At 54.5% G+C, this 22,876-nt stretch overlaps 1 protein-coding gene across 1 annotated transcript in view; it reads left to right on the top strand.

Annotated features, from left to right (window-relative positions):
- The first annotated feature begins 15,695 nt into the window (after window positions 1–15,695).
- LOC119090906 (uncharacterized) overlaps window positions 15,696–22,876 on the top strand; it is a 53,900-nt gene continuing 46,719 nt past the window's right edge. Inside the window, exons 1-7 of the mRNA XM_037213633.1 lie at window positions 15,696–15,738; window positions 16,989–17,164; window positions 17,990–18,144; window positions 18,598–18,813; window positions 19,268–19,399; window positions 19,736–19,762; window positions 21,630–21,636. Of these exons, the coding sequence (XP_037069528.1) occupies window positions 16,990–17,164; window positions 17,990–18,144; window positions 18,598–18,813; window positions 19,268–19,399; window positions 19,736–19,762; window positions 21,630–21,636 (712 nt within the window). The 5' untranslated portion in view covers window positions 15,696–15,738; window position 16,989. The remainder of the gene's footprint in view (window positions 15,739–16,988; window positions 17,165–17,989; window positions 18,145–18,597; window positions 18,814–19,267; window positions 19,400–19,735; window positions 19,763–21,629; window positions 21,637–22,876) is intronic.

Below are 22,876 nucleotides of genomic sequence, written 5' to 3'. Positions count from 1 at the left end.
CTGAATTGCACCCATTAGCTTCGCAGTCCACTCGTCACGCGCCGCGTGCAGAGGTGAATATTGGCGCGAGCTGGGGCACAGGGCTACATGATGAACAGCAATCCCGCAGCGTCAGAAGCCCTGGAGACAGCGTCAGAGGCCTCAGAGGCAGCGTCGGAGGCTCTGGAGGCAGTGTTGGAGGCCCTGGAGGCATCCTTTGGCCATCCAGTCAGAGACTTGGCCGCGGATCTATTTGATCATTTGACCCGCGAGCCTGGATGCTGCTTACATCCCTCGCCCACAGATGCCGAGCGATGATGAAATTACGGCTTTTGCAGGGAAGGCTTCGGCTGATGCCCTGTGTCCGTGTTCTCTTTTATGGTCACAATTGTTATGTAACCATATCATTTTCTGTGCAGTCTGTATTCGTGATGCTGCAATATTCTTCTCCCTTCATTTAGCACTGACCATCTTCATCATTTCCATTCATCAATATCAGTCTCTTCATATCGGCAGTACCCTGAAGAGTATGCAGTTGTATATATATATATATATATATATATATATATATATATATATATATATATATATATATACTGATATATATGTACGCATATATATATATATAATATATATATATATATATATCTCTCCTCTCTCTCTCTCTCTCTCTCTCTCTCTCTCTCTCTCTCTCTCTCTCTCTCTCTCTCTCTCTCTCTCTCTCTCTCTCTCTCTCTCTCTCTCTCTTTCTCTCTCTATATATATATATATATATAATTGATACATGTCAAGGTACTACTTGAAGGATCGTCTAAAGCATCGTCTGAAAACTCATGAGGCAAACGTGCTGCATTCAAATCACATCAGAGCATGAAGCTGCAGGGACAAACTGATTCTCAAAAACGCCATTCCTGACACGCTAAGGACAGGGGCTAAGGCCAAGGTCGCTGGTGGATTGTCATTTGAATGAACCGGTATTTGAGTGGATTGTTAGCCAATTGCCAAACCGCTCGCTCAGACCGGCACGTCGTTAGCGAATGCTGCCCAAATGAAGCAAAGAAGAGTACCCGGCATGCGCGCTGTGAAGTATTCGCCGATTTCGTTCCATGCACGTCGCATAAATCAGACACGCTCGAAGCGGCCGAACTCTCCAGCTGTGCTGTTCAAGATTAGCTGCAATGCAAGGAATGCGAACCGTTTTCGCCATGCATACCGATGCAAGCTAACAGTGCATTGGCATATCGGCGAGCAGTCTGTTTCAGGCTATGTGGGTTCATGAGTAAGAGAGAGAGAGAGAGAGAGAGAGAGAGAGAGAGAGGAGAGAGAGAGAGAGAGAGAGAGAGAGAGAGAGAGAGAGAGAGAGAGGGGGGGGGGAGAGTGCCGAAAGCCGAGAGCCGAGAGCCTAGAGCTGAAAGCCGAGAGCCGAGAGCTGAGAGCTGAGAGCCGAGAGCCGAGAGCTGAGAGCCGAGAGCTGAGAGCTGAGAGCCGAGAGTTGAAAGCCGAGGGCCGAGAGCCGAGAGCCGAGAGTCGAGGGCCGGAAGCCGAGACGGGAAGGGAAATAGGGAGAGAGGGGGCGCCAGATGCCGTGCCTCGTGCTCGGTATGGTGCCCGTGCCGGCCGTCGAGTGAATGGTCAGGACGGGGAAGAAAGCGGGAGGAGCTGGCGGAGAGACGGCGCCCGGCTGACGTGGAATGGGAAAAGGACATACGCACACGGCGGAACGTGACACAGAGACGCCCGGCGATGACGTGCGGCAGCTTTTGTTAAATATTATTGGCAGTGCATACAAATGCAGCTTCAAAGGAGGCCTCAATAGATGATCACGGATAATTTCAGTCAGTCAAATAATATGACGCAAATAATGGTTGGATAGCGATGAAAGGATTCGAGATATGATAACGTTCCACTTCAGCTACCCATAATCAAACTTATTTCTAACCGGTTGTACCTTTCATTCCAGTTAGCCACAACAGACTCGGTCTGCTGCAAAGTAACACAAGGTTTCAATGATGCCATAAAAAGCGATGTCAAGAAGTTAGGCTAATAAGAGTTTAAGTTAGTTAACACGAAGTTAAGACCATCTCCATCGCCACTGATATAGTCACCTACCTCTATGCCCAGACAGCCATGCACCTAGCGGGAAGTACAGTCCAGGTTACAGTACTACCTTCATTTGCCTCCTGCAATAAGATCGAAGATCCCATGCCCAATCCACAACAGCACAACGCATGCCCATCACCACCGTTTGTTAGCAACCTGTGGGAAGGTGCGGGAAACTGCGGACTGATACTGCCAGTAAGTTTTAGACTAGGACTGCTAATAATCCGGTTCGAGGACGCCTGAAGTCTGTCCTATGGCGGTGCCAGGCAAAACATGCGCTGAACCGTTCCACGGCGTTTGTGTTTGCTGCGGACTTGTGTCTCGCAAACACTGCGTGTTAGACTGCCGCGGGTCAGAGGCCGCGGACCAGAGGCCGTGGGTCAGAGGCCACGGGTCAGAGGCTACGGGTCAGAGGCCGCGGGTCGGAGGCCGCGGGTCAGAGGCCGCGGGTCAGAGGGCGCGGGTCAGAGGCCGCGGGTTAGAGGGCGCGGGTCAGAGGACGCGGGTCAGAGGGCGCGGGTCAGAGGGCGCGGGTCAGAGGGCGCGGGTCAGAGGCCGCGGGTCGGAGGCCGCGGGCCAGAGGACGCGGGTCAGAGGCCGCGGGTCGGAGGCCGCAGGCCAGAGGGCGCGGGTCAGAGGCCGCGGGTGAGAAGCCCCAGGCTAGGGCACCGCAGAGCTCGTCGGCTGGCAGCAGCTGAGCTCTGCGATGAGATGCGATGGGAAGATTAATGCCAATCGTGTTGAAACACCGACGATAGTTTACATGTTTTTAAACGTTTACAGATATTAGTCATAAACATACTATTCAAGAGAATAAAGCTCGTCTATGTCACGCCTTCGCTTTTTTATCTACATAGAATTAAAATGCATGTGATACAAATAAAGCCGACCGTACAAAAACGGAACAAAACAAAGCAAAAGAAAATTGTGCGGGATGGTACACATTTGCAATTCACCACCAGTTCCAATCGTCACGACTCTTTGTACCAGTCGATACGACTGCTTTTACCAATCGTTACGACTGTCTGTGCCAGTCGCCATTCGCCATTCGTTGTCCTTGCTGCTGGCTGCTCGTTAGGTGCTGTCCCGGCTGCCGCCTGCTCGTTAGGTGCTGTCCCGATTGCTGGCTGCTCGTCAGGTGCTGTACCGGCTGCTGGCTGCTCGTCAGGTGCTGTCCCGGCCGCTGCCTGCTCGCCAGGTGCTGTCCCGATTGCTGGCTGCTCATCGGGTGCTGTCCCGGCTGCTGCCTGCTCGTTAGGTGCTGTCCCGATTGCTGCCTGCTCGTCAGGTGCTGTCCCGGCCGCTGCCTGCTCGCCAGGTGCTGTCCCGGCTGCTGCCTGTTCGTCAGGTGCTGTCCCGATTGCTGGCTGCTCATCGGGTGCTGTCCCGGCTGCTGCCTGCTCGTTAGGTGCTGTCCCGATTGCTGCCTGCTCGTCAGGTGCTGTCCCGATTGCTGGTTGCTCGTTAGGTGCTGTCCCGGCTGTTGCCTGCTGGTCAGGTGCTGTCCCGATTGCTGGCTGCTCATCAGGTGCTGTCCCGATTGCTGGCTGCTCGTCAGGTGCTGTCCCAGCTGTTGCCTGCCCGTCAGGTGCTGTCCCGATTGCTGGCTGCTCATCAGGTGCTGTCCCGATTGCTGGCTGCTCGTCAGGTGCTGTACCGGCTGCTGGCTGCTCGTCAGGTGCTGTACCGGCTGCTGCCTGCTCGTTAGATGCTGTCCCGGCTGTTGCCTGCTCGTTAGATGCTGTCCCGGCTGTTGCCTGCTCGTCAGATGCTGTCCCGGCTGCTGCCTGCTCGTTAGATGCTGTCCCGATTGCTGGCTGCTCGTCAGGTGCTGTACCGGCTGCTGACTGCTCGTCAGGTGCTGTACCGGCTGCTGCCTGCCCGCCACAGACTGTTAATTGCCGCTCGCTGTTGACCACCACAGGCGCGACGTTGGGAATGCGATTCGGACCAGACAGTTTTTGTCGTCACTTCCAGTTGCCTCAGCATATGAAGAGCGCTATGAAGCAAAGCTCGGCATGACTGGCACTCCATTCCTGGCCTATCTGATGACGCAGGGCAGGGGCGGACCCAGGCAGACTGGGCGGGCGTTGAACCTCAGGCGGATTACAAAAGGCGCATCATTATGGTGTTTTGGGTAGTTGGATATCTGTGTCGGCGAACTGACTAAAAACAACGCAGAGGTATCCAAGGTCCTCTCTGTGTACGTCCCTGGCAATGGCATCAATTACCATGAGGCTGAAGGGCACCTAGTTGCGTGGCATATTACGGCTCAATCATAAAGCCATTCCATGAGAAGTCGTTTACGCAGAATCAGCTGCGAAGCCACACCACGTGCCCGACAAGGTCTCCGAGCCTGCGAAAACTGACCTCGCGCGTCCGGCCCTGGTGCGCCCATACGGTTCACAGCCGAGGCCAGTCTACTCGCCGGTGACAAGCGGCTCGGAGCCGTCCCCCGAGGCTCCATCCCACTGTCCGTCCCGGCCGCGACGGGACTGACCCCTCGCGCCACATCCGTCTGCTCACTTTCCAAACGCGCAAGGTCGACGCTGGACGAGCGGCCGCCGGCGCCGCGCCCGGCTCGTCTCCGGCTGCCCTCTGGCGGCGGCTGCGTGCGCTCTCGCCGGCGGTCGGCGCCGCCCGCCCGCCCTCTGGAGGTCAGGGAAGTCAGGGAAGCCAGGCGCCATTCCAGGGCGCCATTCCTGGCGCCAACGACGGCGCCACCGCTGCGTCGCCCTTTATTGCAGCGAGGAATGCTGCAGTCCGGCGCGGCACGAGCGGCCGAGTGCCGCCGCTACCAACAGTCTGTTGTCCTGCAGAAGTCTCACAGAAGTCCTGCGGAAGTCCCGCGGAAGTCCCGCAGAACTCCTGCAGAAGGTGTCGCATCTCGGCCAAAACGGCATTCCCGGGCCTATGAAGCGACTCAGACAAGAGCTATCAGTATGACACTAATCAATAAAGGTCACCTGGCGTACCTGAGACGGAACATGTGGTGACGCAATTTGCAGGTCGCAGCGCGCCTCAGGGAGTACATACTTGGCCCTTGCAACCGAGCCTTAAAGCGGCAGATTCCATGTGAGCTGTCTTCTCTAGGACGGCAGTCCGGTTACGTGAGAAACTGAGCGCCTGGGGGCTTAAGCAGACGGGGCAGCGGCACTCGGCTGTGGCGCAGCGCGACACACTGGAGAGCAGGCGCGACAGGGCCGGGGCAGAAATCAGGAGAGCAGGCGCGACAGGGCTGGAGCAGGAGTCAGGAGAACAGACGCGCGTCCAGGGCCGGACCAGGAGTCAGGAGCGTGTTCAATGACATCGCAGAGGATATCGGCCTACCTCTGGCTTTTGAACTTCTTGACATGACTCATGACTCATGCCATTTTACAATATTTTGGGAACATTTTGGCTGCCTTCTATGCCTGTTGAGGAAAGTTGAACTGCGCGTTTCCTTAACGCCTAATCATCGAAGTCCAGCCCACACCTCTGGCTGTGGTGGGTCATGGAGAATGTGGGAGGACAAGAGCTGGGCACTTAAAGTTGATGGTTGTCGACGTCAATGAAGCGACTCCTCAGAGCGTGCGCTGGGTGCGCGCCCTCCGTTGGTCAGATCCTCTGGTTGCGCCAGCCGTGAAAGTCAACAGTGCATCCATCTCAGCGTCACCACCAGAAGTGACGCCACTGCCCTGTTTTGAAGTGTGCCAGCCCGACCGGGAGCTGGTGGGACGGGGAGGAGCATTTGCAAAGTGCACGGGTCAGTTGCCTCACCAACTGGCCCCAGACCAGAAGTGAAGACACTTTATGATCTTCAGGTGCCATGCAAACATTCTTAGTGAGTTGTAAGAATGGCCTTGGAGAAGGACAGATCGCCAGACATCCAAACGTGAAGACTTGGTCTTCAAGTGTAGGAAGTTTATCGTGCAAATGATCTATATCAGCTTTCTGAGCAACAAGCAGGAACTAAAACTACAGGAACTGGAACTGGGACTGAAACTAAAGGAACGACAGCCATGGTTTTAAGGTCACAGGTCATTTGTTCTGCAGACGGGGCCTTTTGTGGCGTCAGACACCGCAGCAGCCGTATCGAACGTCACAACATTAGTCTCGCCAGATTGGTCGAAGCAGTGATTGACACGGGTAACGCATCGAATGGCATGCACTGAGTACTAGTTCTGGATAAAGCGGGTCTTTGTCTTGCGTCAAAGCGACGAGTAGTCCAGTGCTTGTTTGCTGATTTTTTCGATTATGGACACGAAGCAGCACATGATATGGTGGGTGGAATGGCGCACAAGCGGAACGCTTAAATCTTGGCTCCAGTCCGAACAATAACAACAAAGAGTAATCGCCGCCATAGAACCCGTTACCCAACGCCCACCCGTCCGATCTGCAGGCTGAGGCGGGCTACGCGTCCGCCGCCGCTCCGGTTCACACATGTAGCCGTCCCCGGTCCGGTGACGCCATTCGGTCCCCCGTCTGCTGCCCTGGGACCTGAGATAACACGGGAATACGAGCCAGTTCGGGACGGCGTGCGACGTACACCGCAACGTCCGCCAGTCAGGTCACAGTCAGGTCACAGTCGGAGTCGGGTCACAGTCAGGTCACAGTCGGGTCACAGTCAGGTCACAGTCGGAGTCGGTCACAGTCAGGGTCACAGTCGGGTCACAGTCAGGTCACAGTCGGAGTCGGGTCACAGTCAGGTCACAGTCGGGTCACAGTCAGGTCACAGTCGGAGTCGGGTCACAGTCAGGTCACAGTCGGGTCACAGTCGGAGTCGGGTCACAGTCGGGTCACAGTCGGAGTCAGGTCACAGTCGGGTCACAATCTGGTCACAGCCAGATTATGATCTGAGTCATTTATATGCATACGCACGCGGCTATAACGCTTCTTATTCCTGACGGCTTTGCGAGGGCTGAAAGGGAGCAAGCTTGCCCCAGTGAAAAAGGCGAGTTTCCCCAACACGTCATGGCCCACGAAGAGACCGTACCGCACGGAACGACCGTGGCGCACGGTGGGACTAAAGTGTACGAAATGACTACCGCACGGGGAGGGGCTATACTGTACGGAAGGACTATGGTCCACACGGCGACTTTACCGTACGGAAGGAAGTGTCTGATAGTGTCTGCGAATAAAAAGAAGGATAGTGTCTGCGACCACCGGTCCGGATGTGGAGCCGATGTCGGCTTCATATCCAGACTATACCATAAGGAGAGACTATGGCCCACGGAGGGACCGTAAGGAGGGACTTCGAAGTGTCTACGACCACCGGTCCGGATCTGGAGCCGATGTCGGCTGCACGTCCAACGAGCTGGACTGACTCGCTACGAACCCACCCACGTGCCGTTTGATACCACTGTCCGCCCTCTGCTCGTTGAAACCTGCTGGGCTTGTGCCTATGTGGCACCAGACCTTCGAGACGTGGGCATGGTTTCTTTCCGTGTCCTTTCTACCGTTTTCTACCTTCCCGCAGCTGGCAAATTGGGTGTTTCCCACGTGAAGCTGGAGGGGGAGAGACGAAAGGTGAAAATGTTGGAATGTTGAAAAACTCAGATTTGATCCTAGATGCAAATGCCTTGCAAATATTGCACCATAACCTGCTAAGGTGCTTACTTTGCTAAAGGTTATGTGGTGGCACGATGAGCGGTTGCAAAGATAAAAGTCATCAAATTAGTATCTGGCCGGGCAGGCCGAACCGAACCTCAGAAGCTGCAAACTGTTGACTAACCAAGGTTTAGATAGTTCATTTTAAACCTGCTCGGGCTACAGCTTTACCCATAATGCTGATAATACTTCGTATTGCAGGAAGATACTTGGAAACGCGGGAGGAAGCACAAAGCAAGTAGAGCAAAATGACCAAATACAGCAAGCAGACATCAAAATGCCGAGATAACGCTGCTAACTTCCAGTGTTTTTGAGTGAATGTTTTCTACATTGGTTCTGTTTACCAGTTGACTCTGCTGTATTGCATTTCGGTTTTAATCGGTGATCTTCATTACAAGTCTACACATAGCATCGTCAGCAGTAAAGCCGATGCGCCGCGCCGCCGGAGGGCGTTGGCCGGGTCGGCCGACGCCGCCGCCGTGGTCGGCCGTTGCGACACGCGCGGGCCCCGCTCTCGCACGGGAGACGGGTCACGCGGCATGACATGACCGTGCAGGGAGGGCGAGACGGCGCCCGTGGGAGACCGGACCGCGCCAGATTCGCCGCGTCACGCGCCACCACTGGCGCTGTAATGCGCCGCTCTCAGCGGACAGCTGACCGAGGACGCGCGAGCGGCTGGAGGGCGGCGTCGGTCGCCACAGGGAGAGGCCACGACAGGAGGGGGGGGGGGGGGGGGCGATACGGTATGACGAGAGAGGGAGGGAGGGGGATGGAGGGACCGCCGGTCCCGACGTCGGCTGACCAGCTGTCATTTGCTCGACCGCGGGAAGTGTGGTCAGCAGGAGAATGCCAACTGTAACACCGAGCCGCAGACACGGGGCGCTGCCGTCGTTTGCGGTGCGGCACAGATTCGGAACGCTGAACTCAGCGACAGTCTCAGAGGCTGGCTCCGGACAGCCCCAGAGCTTGTCTCAGAAGGCTCTTAGGAGACCGCCGCGGAACACTGACCCAGGAGACCGCTCCGGGACACCGAACCAAGAGACCGCGGCGGCGAGCTGTTTTCGCGTGCCGATGTCTAAGGCAGCTGAGCAAGCGATCTGCCGTCTTCGTCCAACTGTTTTTTTCTTATTAGCATTGCTTCTCTTTTGGTACTGGACCACGCACGCTCGCCGACGTCTCGTGACAACGTCCGTGTTTTAAGTCAGACCAAGCCGCCTCTCAGAACACTCTGAGAGTCATGTACGGTTGGAATTTGATTTAATATGCGATTAACTTGGTCCGAACCCCGTAGCGGGCCTACATCACCACAATAAACGTAGAACATTCTCACATTGGTGTTAAAAGCCATCCCAGAACCGCGGGCCGTTGTCTTTAACCGGTGCCCCACTGTCGAAGCGTGATTTCCTGTCCTCTGCCAGCCGTGGGACCCGTCTCTATTTCACAATGTTTGACCCCGCGTGCGCACAGGTCGCCAAATGGGATCTCTCGCCCGCTGACTCGGCAGCAGTACACCAATGGGTCGCGTCGTCAGCGGGGTCGCTGCCGGCGCTCGCCGACGCGGGGTTCAAGAGAGGACGTCATGCCAAACCAAAGGGACAAAATGCTGAAGGGGGGCATTGTCTCGGTCTGAATGAAGCTCTTATGTGTTAAAAGGCACCTCTTTTACCGATGTTAACACCCAACCTCCACCGGCATCGAGTGGACCGCTCCAAGCCGCACGTGCGCACTCGTCCATCTGCTATGAGACTGGTGATGGTCATCGTTTGACCCGTAGCAAAGCGGTCGCTCAAGCAACTGGACCGCAGCAGAGTCATCACTGCTGAAGCCGCTTCCTATCCGGACTGGCCCGTCTCAGGATACTGTGACACTTTGATCTAATAAAGGACATCCTCGGTTTGAGTCAGCATCCTTTTTGTAAACACTGCGGTCCGATGCAGGTACATTACGCTGTGTTTGTTCGAATGTATACAAAGTTGAGGGCCAAAAGTCTTTCGACAAAAAAATAATTGATTGCATACCTAATGCTGATCACCATATCGCCTTTTTGTTCATGTCAAGGTTCAGACAAAGTCGAACTGCGACAAACGCCGCATCATAACGCGGGCCAAAAGAAATGAAAGTAGTAAAAACACGCCGTCACAAACAATGCCCAGCTTAAGAAAACGAGTCCGGACAAATCTCATCTGGCAAGCGTGTATTTCGAAAGGCCGTACCCTGCCCGGCTGTTGGTAGATCCTGTAATGCCCCACTCCAGGAAGCTGAGTGCTTTGAGTAATCACAACTAAGTGGCAAATGGGTCGTCAGTCTGCAATCTCGAACGAAGTGTGCGTACGCTGATCACCACAGGTGCTACCTGCCCACACACGCACCCGTCCCCTCAGAATCTGAAGATGCATCATAACACCTATGGTGCACATGAAAATAACGAAAGTTGACATTCAATAACCTCCACTTCCGGCTCTCACCCACCCGAATGTTAAGCTGATAGCTCCCCATTTGCCCTCAGCAAAACCATGACACCCAAACGCCTCCTGGACCGTGCTGCACCATAGATTTTACAAGTCAAATACCCTACCGGCCGTGTCGTAGCGGCGTTGTTACCGCCGGAAGCTGATGTCGTAGCAGCGCTGTTACCGCCGGGAGCGGGTGTCGCAGCAGCGTTGTTACCGCCGGGAGCTGGTGTCGTAGCAGCGTTGTTACAACCGGGAGCGGGTGTGGTAGCAGCGTTGTTACCGCCGGGGCCTGGTGTCGTAGCAGCTTTGTTACGGCCGGGAGCTGGTGTCGTAGCAGCGTTGTTACCGCCGGGAGCTGGTGTCGTAGCAGCGTTGTTACGGCCGGGAGCTGGCTGCGTCACCGCCAAGTGGTCATGGGTTGGACCCAGCTGAAGGACACCAGCTTGCCCAACCGCTGGGTGATCAGTCCCGGCATGGGTTCTGGGCGTCCCCCGCGCCCGCGCCGCCAACCGTGCAGTGCTGAGGTAAAGGTATGCGTGGATGGGAGGGGAGGGAGAGGGGTAGGCACTGGAACAGGAGCGGGGTCGGCAGGTGGTCACGGATTTATTCACCGCGATGTCGCGACCGGACGGGACTGGAAGAGCACCCTGAAGGAATGTGGAGATCCCTGGCCTCGGCGGGGAGAAAGTTTCCTTTTTCTTGAGGTGTTTCGAAAAACTGGGATTTCAGCCTCAAAAGAGATATGTGACACCAATGAGAGTGGGTTATGTTTAGAGCGGTCATAATTTTCTGTGACAATCGCACACATTTATTCCTTTTTGTCGACCCGCTGTGTCCGTCTTTGTGGACGGTAACCGTTCTGTACCCAAGCACAAAGCAGGCAAACACGGAGACTACGTACTGGACATTCGTGCGTACTGGATCTTTTGGGGTAGTGGTGATGACAACACAATGGCAAATCACGCCACAGTATGAGCAACACGAGCTAAAGTAACTTTGCGCACAAACTTGTGACGTACCTTCTTAATATTTGAGCAGATGCATCACGTTAAGCTAGCCTTAACACGGTGTTTTTCAATGGTGGAAGTGCAACGATCCGCTCCATCTCTGGCCCTTGAGCAGGCGTCTGGTGATTCCAAGACTGACGCAAAGACTGACCCCAGCACAGCGGCGATTCCGAGTCCGTGCCGATTACTCCAATCCCGATCGCTGCTCACCTCTGTCGTTGCACTTGTGTTCTGTTGATCCTGACCGGCGTTTTCCGTGCTGTAATCATGCCTCAGGTAGGCTGAGTTGAGGTCGGGACTGCACGGGCGACACTCGGCACCCGGCCTACCTGCCTCTGTGAGAGACGCACCACTGTTGGTCACGTGACCTTGTTTGATGAGCCTCGGACCAACGGCGGGTATCCTTGTAGCCGTTCATGAGGCTCAAACCGTATCTGCTATGCCAGGAAGGCATTTCCATATGAAAAAGGAATATGCGTTCATATTAGCTTACCTGAGCTGAGTTTATAACTTTGGCTTAATTTTGCTAATGGTTAAAGCTTTAAAAGTTTAGAGCATGCCGCGCCCGTTCCACCAGGAAAACTATCCAGTCAGGTGTTAAGACGACTGCCAGCATGATGTTAAGCTATATATATATATATATATATATATATATATATATATATATATATATATATATACATATATATTACATCGCCAGTGGTCATCATCAAGGGTCCGAAAGATAACCTAATATTTCGTCATCAGAATCGTTGATAATTTCATAGTTTTAAGCTTTGAAGTATTGATTAGCTAGCCACACGCAGTTAAGTACATCTAGCAACAATTTTGCATTGAACAACATGTTGAGCTGCGTCAGGTGAACCAATTGCCAAGCAGCATAATGAGGCCACCTGTAATCTCAGCACTTATCCCGTGAGTGAAGTGTACTTCCTCCTACCTTGAACCACAGCTTCGGCTCCATCGTGTTACAAATGCTGCAATGTGTCTAGGGGCGGATAAACCATACCTTTGATCAGCTCTGTCACGGTTCGGTGAGCCGAAGCCTCCTGACTAACGACAAATAACAGCGGGTGTTGGAGCAATGCTTGTAAAACTAGCGGTCTCTTTTGAAACTTGCTAGAAGGGCGGTGCAGGCCAGGCCAGGCAACATCATGTCGAGTCGAGATGGAACAACCCAGGTAGACGACGTTTGGAAATGGAAGAGAGCTTAGCTAAAGTGAAGCATCAAATTGAAATGCCACACAGGTTTGTAAATATGTGTCAGGTAACTTTATGCTGACCTGATTTTGGTTCATGTTTGATCGGCATATGACAAGATTGTCTCCATACTTTTATTATTGTTTTTCCCACCAAGCAAACATTTTCGCTGCTCCCAAATCGTTTGCAAAGTGCAATGCGATCAGTTTAGGTTAAGTCGGATAGGATTTAGTCATGCTGAGCCTATGTATCACCAGCCACGCTTTACTGAACGGCCGGAAAGGGGCTTGAAAAAAATTAAATCGAAGAACACGAATAAGAATACTGTACCTTATGAAAGAGCCGTGCGAAAAATGAACGCTGATTTTAACATAGCCTGGGTCTATCTGTCTTGGGAAAAATCTTAACCTCATTATACTTCTCGGATAGTTGTATCATTTTAAAACTAAACCTCATCCACAATCATTTCGCCGCACCTAGATGCTGAGCAGACGTTATCCGAACTTAGGTGAAATATATGCCTTAATGACTTCCATGCGGCCGCTCGGCCCGGCGGGGCTCGGGGACATCGATGCGTGCTTTATGAACTCGGTGCTACAATGTCTGGACAACACCCGCCTCCTGCATGACTACATCCTTTGGGTGGGACGAATACGCGAAAGATATCAACATGACCACCTCCGCCACGAACGGCGCAGACATCAGTATACAACTGTGCGATCTGTGCAGGAGATCAAACGAGCTTTACCGGGACTGGCCACGGCCCCACTCAAGGCATGGTTGCAGCCGGTCGAAGCCCGACTCATGGACTGTCAGCAGCAGGACGGGCACGAGATTCTCAGGTACCTAAGGGGAGGGGGGGGGGGGGGTGCACGAGGGGTATGCACCGCGTAACCGACCGGTCCAAGCCCATCGCCACCGACATCGACGACAGCCTTGGTGCCAGCCAGAAGTTCATGGATGCCTGAAAGCGCTTCCCGTTCGTGAATAACCATATAACAACAGCAGTAACAATTCAGCGCAATAAAACTAGGCTGGGTTGAGGTGTTATAGAGGGTTTGGGGCAAATCAGGGCACCGGCGTGATTAAGCTCATGCTCAGACCACTTTCAACGGAACACTAAACAAGCTTGTTGTCCACTGGGTGACAGGAACGCCGGCACAGTCAGCCAGGGTGAAGTCGTAACTGGGCTGGGTGTACCCACAAGCTTCTTTGAATGTCACACCCACATGGATATATAGAGACACACACACACGCACACACACACACACACACACACACACACACACCACACACACACACACACACACACACACACACACACACACACACACACACACACACACACACACACACACACACACACACACACACACACACACACACACACACTCACACACTCACACACACACACGCAAACACACACACATACATGCAAGCAAACCACATATACACGTTTACCAGCATGCTAAATTTCAAACGACTTTGCAAGTTATTTTTGAAGTTATTATTCTGTTTTATTCGACCACAATCACGATTATGATCACAATCAGTCGGCAGTCACAACAAGTCAGCAATCACAAGTCGGCAGTCACAACAAGTCGGCAGTCACAATCGGTCGGCAGTCACAATCAGTCGGCAGTAACAACAAGTCGGCAGTCACAATCAGTCGACAGTCACAATTAGTTGGCAGTCACAATCAGTCGGCAGTCACAATCAGTCGGCAGTCACAATCAGTCGGCAGTCACAATCAGCCGGCAGTCACAATCAGTTGGCAGTCACAATCAGCCGGCAGTCACAATCAGTCGGCAGTCACAATCAGTCGGCAGTCACAATCAGCCGGCAGTCACAATCAGTCGGCAGCTGTAATTCAACAGAGCATGTAGAGAATGATGGAAATGACGGTGCAAATGTGTAAATAATGACTGTCAGAGTTTTGAATGGCAAACATGTAACATTTCGTTGGTTATCTTGTTTTGTTTTTACAATGCTTGCGAAACCAAAGAGACCATCAGAAGCGTACTCTGCATGAATTGAGCTGACAATTTTGGATTTGTTTCGGTGGCTTATGGAAATGACTGCCCAAACTAGCGTATGACTATGGTTAAACACCACTGAAAAACATAGTTTTACACCGATAGTTCACAAAGCTTCCATACCAAAAATTGTTATTTGTTTTATTTGTTTATTAAGCCATTATCTTTGCATTACAATCATTGCACAAGCTAGCATAACTTCAAGTGACAACCAACATTTTAGAGCTGTTGGTTTTCGGAGCTGAACCTCCTTTTAGTGCTACGTTGATGAAGTTTGTATTTTGTTATCAAGAACGTTTTGTTCTGTTTTTTAAAAACAAGCAATTCACTTCAAATCAATGGCCACTAACACCATGAAAAAAGATGTTTTAGCACTACTGTTTCAAAAGTCAATAGTGCTATAAAGTCTCTCAATATCGCATTATCCTGCGGTTGCTATTTCATCCCCAGATAGCACTCGATGAAACTAGTACCAAAAGGCTTATTTACTCTACTTTGAATTTATCCATTATCTTATCTCACAACAATTTAACTAGCTAACCTCAACATTTACTTTCCCGGGCGCGACGCCAATCCCGGCGAAGTGTGTCTCAAGCGACATTAGCTACTCTCCCAAGCCTTATGAACTTTGCTCGATCAAGAATTCTGGCATTTATACCCTTGCGGTCTTTTTTCCGAGCTCGAATTATTCGTGACAATTTTGCTCATCACTACGAGATCTTTGCCCCATCCACCTGAAAGGAAAGACAAGCGCATTGGAGAGCATTAGCGTGCATAGGCAACATGCAAAGGCAGCTTTAAAGTTTATTGAGGGCTACTCTGTTTAGATGGAAGACCAAAGCGTCATCATATGGATCAACTGCACGGTATGGCTGCTAAGAATAGCATCTGATGATTCTTTAACAATCCTGCTCTGTATCTGGTGACATCCTGTGACATCACAGGCAAGGCGGCCTGCTGCGTGTATTCCACTAAGACCTCCCGCACCTGGGATGGTGAGCATGCAGTGTCGTTTCCGAGGCTGATAACGCCGACCAGAGACAGCCATCACATCGCCTTGCTTCGTATGCGAAGTTCCCATCCACCAGCCGGGCGTAGTTCTCTGACGGCGTCTCGGGTCACTCCGCATCTTCAGCCCACCTCTGCCGTGCCCACTCGTCTCCCGCCCCGCCAGAAGAGGAGCCTCTTCAACCCGGGGATGTCTGCTCGGAATGCCCCCTGCCCCCCCCCCCCCTCAGACGTCGCCGGTTAGCGACGAACTGGGTCAGTCACGGGAGGTGGAAAGTGTGTGAGGCGCCGACGCCGGCCCGTATATAAGCGGCGGCCGCGCCGGCAGAGTCAGTCTTTCGTTCGCTCCGCAGACGGACACGCTAAGTAAGTACGGCGGCGCCCGGTGACCCGAGGTCGGGTCAGCACCGCCGGTGTCAGCGGAGGGCCGCTGCAGCCGGCAGCCAGTGCCGGTGCCGTGCGGTGGTGACGACCCAAGCTGTGTAGGTGGTGTGCTCGTGTCGTGGGGGGCAGCTGAGGGCCTGTCGATGGGTGCATCAGTTCGTGAGCGATTTTGTTTCCTAGTCGCAATTTCTTTTTCTTGGGCTTAGCCGAACACCTGTACATTTCATCAATCCGTACTTTGCTATCTGGTCTCCGTCGGCCCCCGTTTCGTTTAAGCTTTAGCAATTCTAACAACGAACCCCCTTTTCCTCCAAACATTGTCAGTCAGTTAAAGTCATGCAATCTGTCTACGCTTTCAATGCCGCGTCGCCGGCGACTTTAAACCCTCCAAGATCAGTTTCAATTAGTTTGTTGGCTGCAGTGATGTTGACCCAGCTGCATGCTCACAATGTTCGGTTGTGAGCACACTGAGCCCAGATTTGCACCGCGCCGTATTGTTCTTAGCCAAACATGGCTTAAAGACAGCGTTTGCTACCATTTGCTCTGGTGTTGAATGTCGCGTTCTCCACCTTGAAAATGTCTGTGTGGGCAGTTCTTGCAATTACCAGGCATCCCTTTACAACATCTTGAATCTGTGACTTTCAAAATTACTTGCGGCAGTTGACAGTTACCAAGCATCTGCGAATTCTCTAGCATCACCCAGTAAATATCGCAGTTCACACGGCCTCTAGACCAGCGACACCCGCCCATTTGCTCTGTTCCGGATCCCCGCCGCGATCATCACGAGCGGCGACAACACAACCGCCTAGGCGGTCCGTCGCCACCGTTGCCGCGGTGCTCCTCTCCGACGCTCCGATCCTGTCCCTCAGACCAGGCGCAGCGTCAGCTGTTCGTCCCCTGAACCCTTACTTCCTGCCGTCTCTGGTGTGGCTGCCGTCTCATGTCTTCCTGCCTGGTGTGGCTGCCGTCTCATGTCTTCCTGCCTGGTGTGGCTGCCGTCTCATGTCCGAACCACCAGACACCTTATGTGCCTGACAGCTCACCTGACAGCCTGTCTTAAGGGCCAGTCTCTGGCGCACCAGTCTGCCGATGCGCGGTACCACCAATCTTACCTGCCGGTCCGTGGTCTGTATCACCCCTCCGGTGTTCCGGCCCTCCCAGCCTTCACGCCCCCCCCCCCCCTGACCCGCCCCAGCCGTCTCGCCCCATCTGACCGCCGCGCCCCTCCACAGGATGAATCCTCTGGCCGTGCTGATGCTGGTGGGCGTGGCCTGCGCCGTGCCCACACCCGACGCCGCGCCGCAGTACGGAGCGCCGCCCATCGCGCCCTCCTACGACGCCCCGGCGCCAGCCCCCTCCACCGGCTATGGCACACCCGCCTGCGAGCCTGAGACCCACTACGTCACCGGTACGTGGGGCGGGGCCACGGCAGGCTACGGCAGGGTACGACAGGGTACTGCAGGCTAGGGTGCGACGGGCTACTCCCAACATTATCACTGCTGTCGAAGCGCCGACGAACTCAAAGAACGTCGACGGGCGACGGCAGCATAGGCTGGCATTCAGCGTCCTTAGCCAGAGAGCAGGCTTGACCAGTCTTAGAAGGAGTCTTTAGTGTTCAGATGTCTGCAGACGGAAGTAACCGTGGGGCTCCTGCACGCCGCTTCACCTGGCGGAAGGCGGGCTGTACAAGCGCTGGTCGAGGCACGCTTGGGTCCCGTTCGCGCCACATTTATCTGCAACCGGCGCTGCATAGCTTATGCAAAACGTTTTCTAAGCGGGTTAGTAAGGGTCAGTAAACAGGGGCGCCTCTTCCGTCTTACGCTTCTGTCACACATGAATATTGATCGCCGGTTGCAGCCAGAGGCCGGAAGGTCGCGTGTTGCAATTCGCAACCGGTCTGGCCACCAGAACCGGAATCTGGCGCCTCGAGAGCCACCTGGGCTCTGGTGTAACGGCGCGGGCTTCCCCTCACGCCCGCCAGCGTCCCCGTGCGGAGGAGACGGGCTGTGGAATACCCAGTTGTTAAAGGCCACCATCTCATGCCTCCAGCGTGGATAGGTTACCTTGCCCGGGGAAAGGGACGCTTCCGCAGCTGTCTCGCTGCCAACAGCTCCCCTGCTGTTGCGCCATCCCCAACACGTTCCGCTGCATGAGAAGTCGGCCTCAGACGGCGCCACCGCACGCCGGACGGCGCCACCCCCGCCCACCGACTGACCTCGCCTGCTCCCGGCAGTGACCTCCACCAAGATCGGCTACGAGACCAAGTACAACACGTACACGGCGCTGCAGCCGACCACGCTGTACCAGCAGGTGACCGAGACGCTGTACTACCCCAGCACTCAGTACCAGACGCAGTACGTCACCAGCTACGTGGCCCCGGAGGTCAAGGTCAGTGCAGCGGTCTCGCGCCTGAGGCAGCCAGCGCCGTGGCCCGGCAGGAGCCAGGCCCGCGCCGGCAGAGTCGGCGAGGGGCTTGGGATGGAGACGGGGATGTAGCGCTGCTGCTGCAGGCGGGGCAAACGTACATTGGGTCATGCAAGACTCTGCAGCCGGCGTCCGTCCCCCACTTAAATCCATTTCATGCTTGGATTCTACGCTTGGTTATGCGAGAATGGCATAGATGGATATGCATGCCGCTCCATAGGTGCAATTTTTAGCGGTTCCTATGCTTGAAATGCCAGCTGACTCCGAAGGCACATCCATATTGGAAAATTGCAAGGAATTGTACTCTCCGAGAGATGAACAAGGGATCTAAAACGTCACCTCGGCAGCCGGACTGACCGAGCGCAGTCGTGACTCTGCTTGACACCCCATCCCCCTGCGCGACCTCTGCACCCGCAGGTGAGCACCAAGGTGCTGTACGACACGCAGTATGTGACGGAGCACCAGTACTTCACCGAGACGGCCTACGTGACCAAGACAGAGAAGGCCTACTACACCGAGACTGAGGTGGTGAGCAAGTACTACACCGAGACCGCCCAGGTCCCCTACTACGTCACCAAGACCGCCTACCAGACCCAGGCCTACCCCGAGTACCAGTACGTCACGGAGACCAAGGTACGTGGGTCGGCCTCCCGGACCCCTTCCCCTTCCCCTCCCTCCCCGCGACGGTCAAGTCACGGAGATAAGCTCGTGGTTCATAGGCATTGCAGCCATTTCCGGGCGCTGCAGGATATGTCGGGGGGCTGGGCTTCGTAACAGCCTTAGTGGACCGACTTCGTGATACGTTTACAGCTGGGACGGAATCAAAAATAGCTTGTTTCTATGATTTTATAAACAAACACAAAAGCTGGTTGGACCGATGCAAGGTCAAGTAAGGATCTAAGCCAATTCGATGCTTTTACAATGAGGCAGTGTAGCACACCTGGAAACGCACAAGCCATCTTATACTCTGGATCCCCTAAGCGTCAAACCCATGCACATGTTAATCCTGGCTCCTCTCCATCATGTCTCGTGACCCGTTCACCCCCTGAACGGACCAGCAGCCCAGCTAACCTCGTGTCTCCCACAGGTCAGCTACGAGTACGTCACTGAGACCCAGAACGTGCCGAACTACGTGACTCAGACCGTGACCTCGGCGTACCCCGAGTACAAGTACGTCACCCAGACGGAGACGCAGAACCAGTACGTCACCGTCACCAAGGTACGTTCACTTCAGGATCCCGCTGGAGTGTGTTTCCGACTGAGAGCTGAGATTCCGAGATTCCGGGGGGGGGGGGGGGGTCTGTTTACGCGCTGTTGTAGTGCTGCGCGTCCTTCCAGTGGCATGAAATGCCACTTCTGCTCGGCTGTGCGTGCTCATGCATTCGGGAGACACTAGTTGGGCTCGACTGATCGCAAAACATATTAGATGCGCATAACCGGGCTTAGAATGGCTGCACCTAACAAGTCACATCTATCAGGCAAATAGACCGAGAAGCAGCTTTCTGGATGCCGTCCGCAGCAGGCGCAGTATCGTCACTCCTCGCCTCCATTACAGACCGCTACCCAGAACCAGTACGTCACCGTCTGCCCCAAGCCGACCTACCCCAGCTACAACAACGGCTACGGCAAATAGGCGCCCGTGGTGAGTCCCAGCGGCGTGCGGGCATGCCCGTCTCCGCAAGCGTGCATCAGCGACGTCTGCAGGCGCAGGGGAGAGCCCAACCTCCATGCCGGCCAGCCGGGAGTTTAACGATGGGCAAGCGTCATGAAGCAGCGCTACGCAAACGCCGCTGAGCCATATCCGCCCAGCGGGGCAATGTCCCTTTGGCGCTGTTTTCGTGCAAACGGCGTTGAGCTGGCCAGCGCGCCGATCGTTTCGCGCTGATGAGGCAAGCGCGCCGACGAAACGCGGGCACCCAGGTCATTTTCCGCCCAGCTGCCCACGCCGGGCCAATCCAACGCGCTGCCGCAACGCAGGGCGGCAATCAGTCCGGCCGCGTCCTTGCCGTAACCGTGGCGACCCAGAAAATCTGCTTCGTGCGCGTCGGTTGCGTCAGCGGGGCAGCGAAGCGTTCGTCAGCGCGTCGGCCCGCCGCCGGCTGCGTGTCGCAACGGCGCGCCCGGCCGTCGGCGCTGACCGGCACTTTCGGCCGGTGACGTCACAACAGGAGCGGCATTCATGGCGCGCTGAGACGAGCGGCGCGCGCCCCCGGCACCGCTGCTCACTTTCACTAGCGGCGTGTACTTTCACCGTGGGCTACGCGGTGGCGAGCCGCCAACAACGCGACCCAAGCCGGGTCGGGTCCAAGCGGGGTGGCAGTTGAGGTGCTGATTGAACTACACAGACTTTGCTAGACTTTCTCGCGCGCATTCGTTCGATCAGAGGATCTCCTTCACTGGCTGCTGTGACAAATGCAAGTTGCGGTCACTGCGGGCTCAGATGCGGCTACTTCCGATCGTCTCTGCTCACTTCCGCCTGTATTGCCGCTGACGGGCGTCCGCTCAGGCGGCCGAAGCAGCGCGGTTTTCTCCGCGACGGCGCCGCTGACGATCGAGGGCAGGTGCAGTGCCACGTGAGGTACCTCGATGCACCGTGCGTCGCCTAGAAAGCGAGCTCGTCGCGCGGCGTGTCTGAGCGCGGCGGTGCCACGCGGCGCCGCCTCACGCGTCGCGAGAGCTCACGTCGTCTCGGCTCTCACAGCCGTTCAGTGCCGTCAGCTTCCGACGCGCTTCGCGCCGCGCCATTCAGGCGCGCTGCCGTCCGCGCTTCTCCAGCTCCGCGTACAGCTGACGCCCCTCTCGAGGGAAAAGCCGCGTGGTGGAGGCGCGGGGCGATCGGTGGCCTATGCCGGCAACCTTGAACGTGCGAGCGGCGGCCGAGAAAGTGGTCGGCCCGAGGCGGTGTTCGCCCAGACTCACTTTCGAGCTCGGGCACGAGGCAGCCATCATTCCTTTCACCGGACGATACGCCTGCTCGCCTCCACACTCTTGGCTGGTGGCCTCTCTCTTATCAGCGGCGCGCACGCGCTCTCCAAACATGCGATCAAGATAATCTATTTTGTGGCAGTTGTCGAACTGGTGTTGGCACGAAGAGTAACCGAACTACCCAGCAGGGTGGCCTCAGTTTTAAGAACAATGCACCAGTATCCGCCCTCGCACAAGCGGAACATAATCGGAAAACTGCCTCGCCCTCGGCTGATTGTGACCTCCATGATTTACATAATTGAAGTTGGTGGCGACACCTTTTAATGATGCCATTTTCTACCGCTTTTTTGTCGCATCTTGCATCAGATTGTTCAGCGGGCTTTGGGTGTTCCGGTCGTCACCATGTTCACCATGACGCGGGCGGCACTAACGGCCTTCTGTGTCTGTTCCAGACCCTGGCCCCAACAGTCACCTCTACTCCTCTATTGTTACGTCGTCCGAGGGCCTGTGACCTTCCTGTACAGGTCACCAATCAGCTGTTCTTTATCTGTTATGTAATTATTTAACGGTGTACATATGTGAATAGTCTAGGAAGGAGTCACGGGATCGGCTGGTCCGCCCAATCTGGTCAACAATTGCAGTGTCATGTGTATGGGAATTCGCGCCCCTTAGCCTAAGTGATGAAGTGCTCAGCTTGTTTTTGATGTGATGTGCGACTCGGTGTCTTGAACTATGCGACCCGGCCCCTCGTAGGGCACGGCATTTTGTAATAAACTATGCAAGGAGCTGGCGTTTACTGAACACTGGCATGGATGTTAAAGAATGGGACCATAGAGAATGGGGCGAACATGGGGTTATCTTGATAACCTGACATGGAGGCTTGCACCACAGACTGTGCTCACCAGAGCAGCGGAAAGGAGACCGGGGAAATAGTTCTTACCACTGACGCGCAGTTAACGCACGAAGAGACATGCATTTGAATTATGATGGATGCCTCACAGGCTACCTCTGCCACAACATTGGTTTCATCTTCACTGGTGCTATTATTATCAGCTGCTCAAGTTTTTAGAGATATCGTAATAAGTGTTACCACAGTAGCAGCTAAACAGCGGCAACGAAGTATGCCACGGGCCTCTCTTTCCTTCACTTCCTCCTTACATGTTCACCATTCACTGCTCTGTCGTAGTCAGAAGCTGGCTATTTCCTTTCCGCTAAAGGTGAGTGCACTTGTGTATGTGACCAGTTGTCACAAGATATGAATAGCCAATACTGCGCTTCGTTACTTACCTTTGCATACGACACCGAAATTCACCTGATCTGGCTATATCATCTTGATGCCACCCTATGATGAGAACTCACCGATTCATCACCAGAACTGCCGAACGAACGGACCATGTATGCAGGCCACGAGACACCTGGGGGCTGTCATGGTCAAATGACCCCAGAGGCTTCGCTGTATTTCCAGAGCAGGACAGCGAACGTTTTCAACACGAGGACGCCGCGTAGCACGGGGTGACGGGACCCAAATCAACCATAACAATCTGGCAACATAGAGGAGCGAAATAACGTAGCAGCGTGGGAGGCTCAGGCGGCGAGAGAGTATTGAGACCCACAGAACTTTTGACGGTGTTATTACTTCTACTCATGCCAACTTCCCTCGAGCCAGCGAGTTACGACAGCAACGACTTATAAACAGCCTCAGTTGCAATACTCTTGACGATAGCGTAGACCACAAATAGCAATCAAATTGCACTTAAAAGTGACGGCCAAT

Source organism: Pollicipes pollicipes, unplaced genomic scaffold, assembly GCF_011947565.3.
Source record: "Pollicipes pollicipes isolate AB1234 unplaced genomic scaffold, Ppol_2.1 Scaffold_3216;HRSCAF=3773_pilon_pilon_pilon, whole genome shotgun sequence".
Classification (NCBI taxonomy): Eukaryota; Metazoa; Arthropoda; class Thecostraca; order Pollicipedomorpha; family Pollicipedidae; genus Pollicipes; species Pollicipes pollicipes.
The sequence above is the reverse complement of the archived record's forward strand: the minus strand, read 5'-3'. Positions and strand labels throughout refer to the sequence as shown.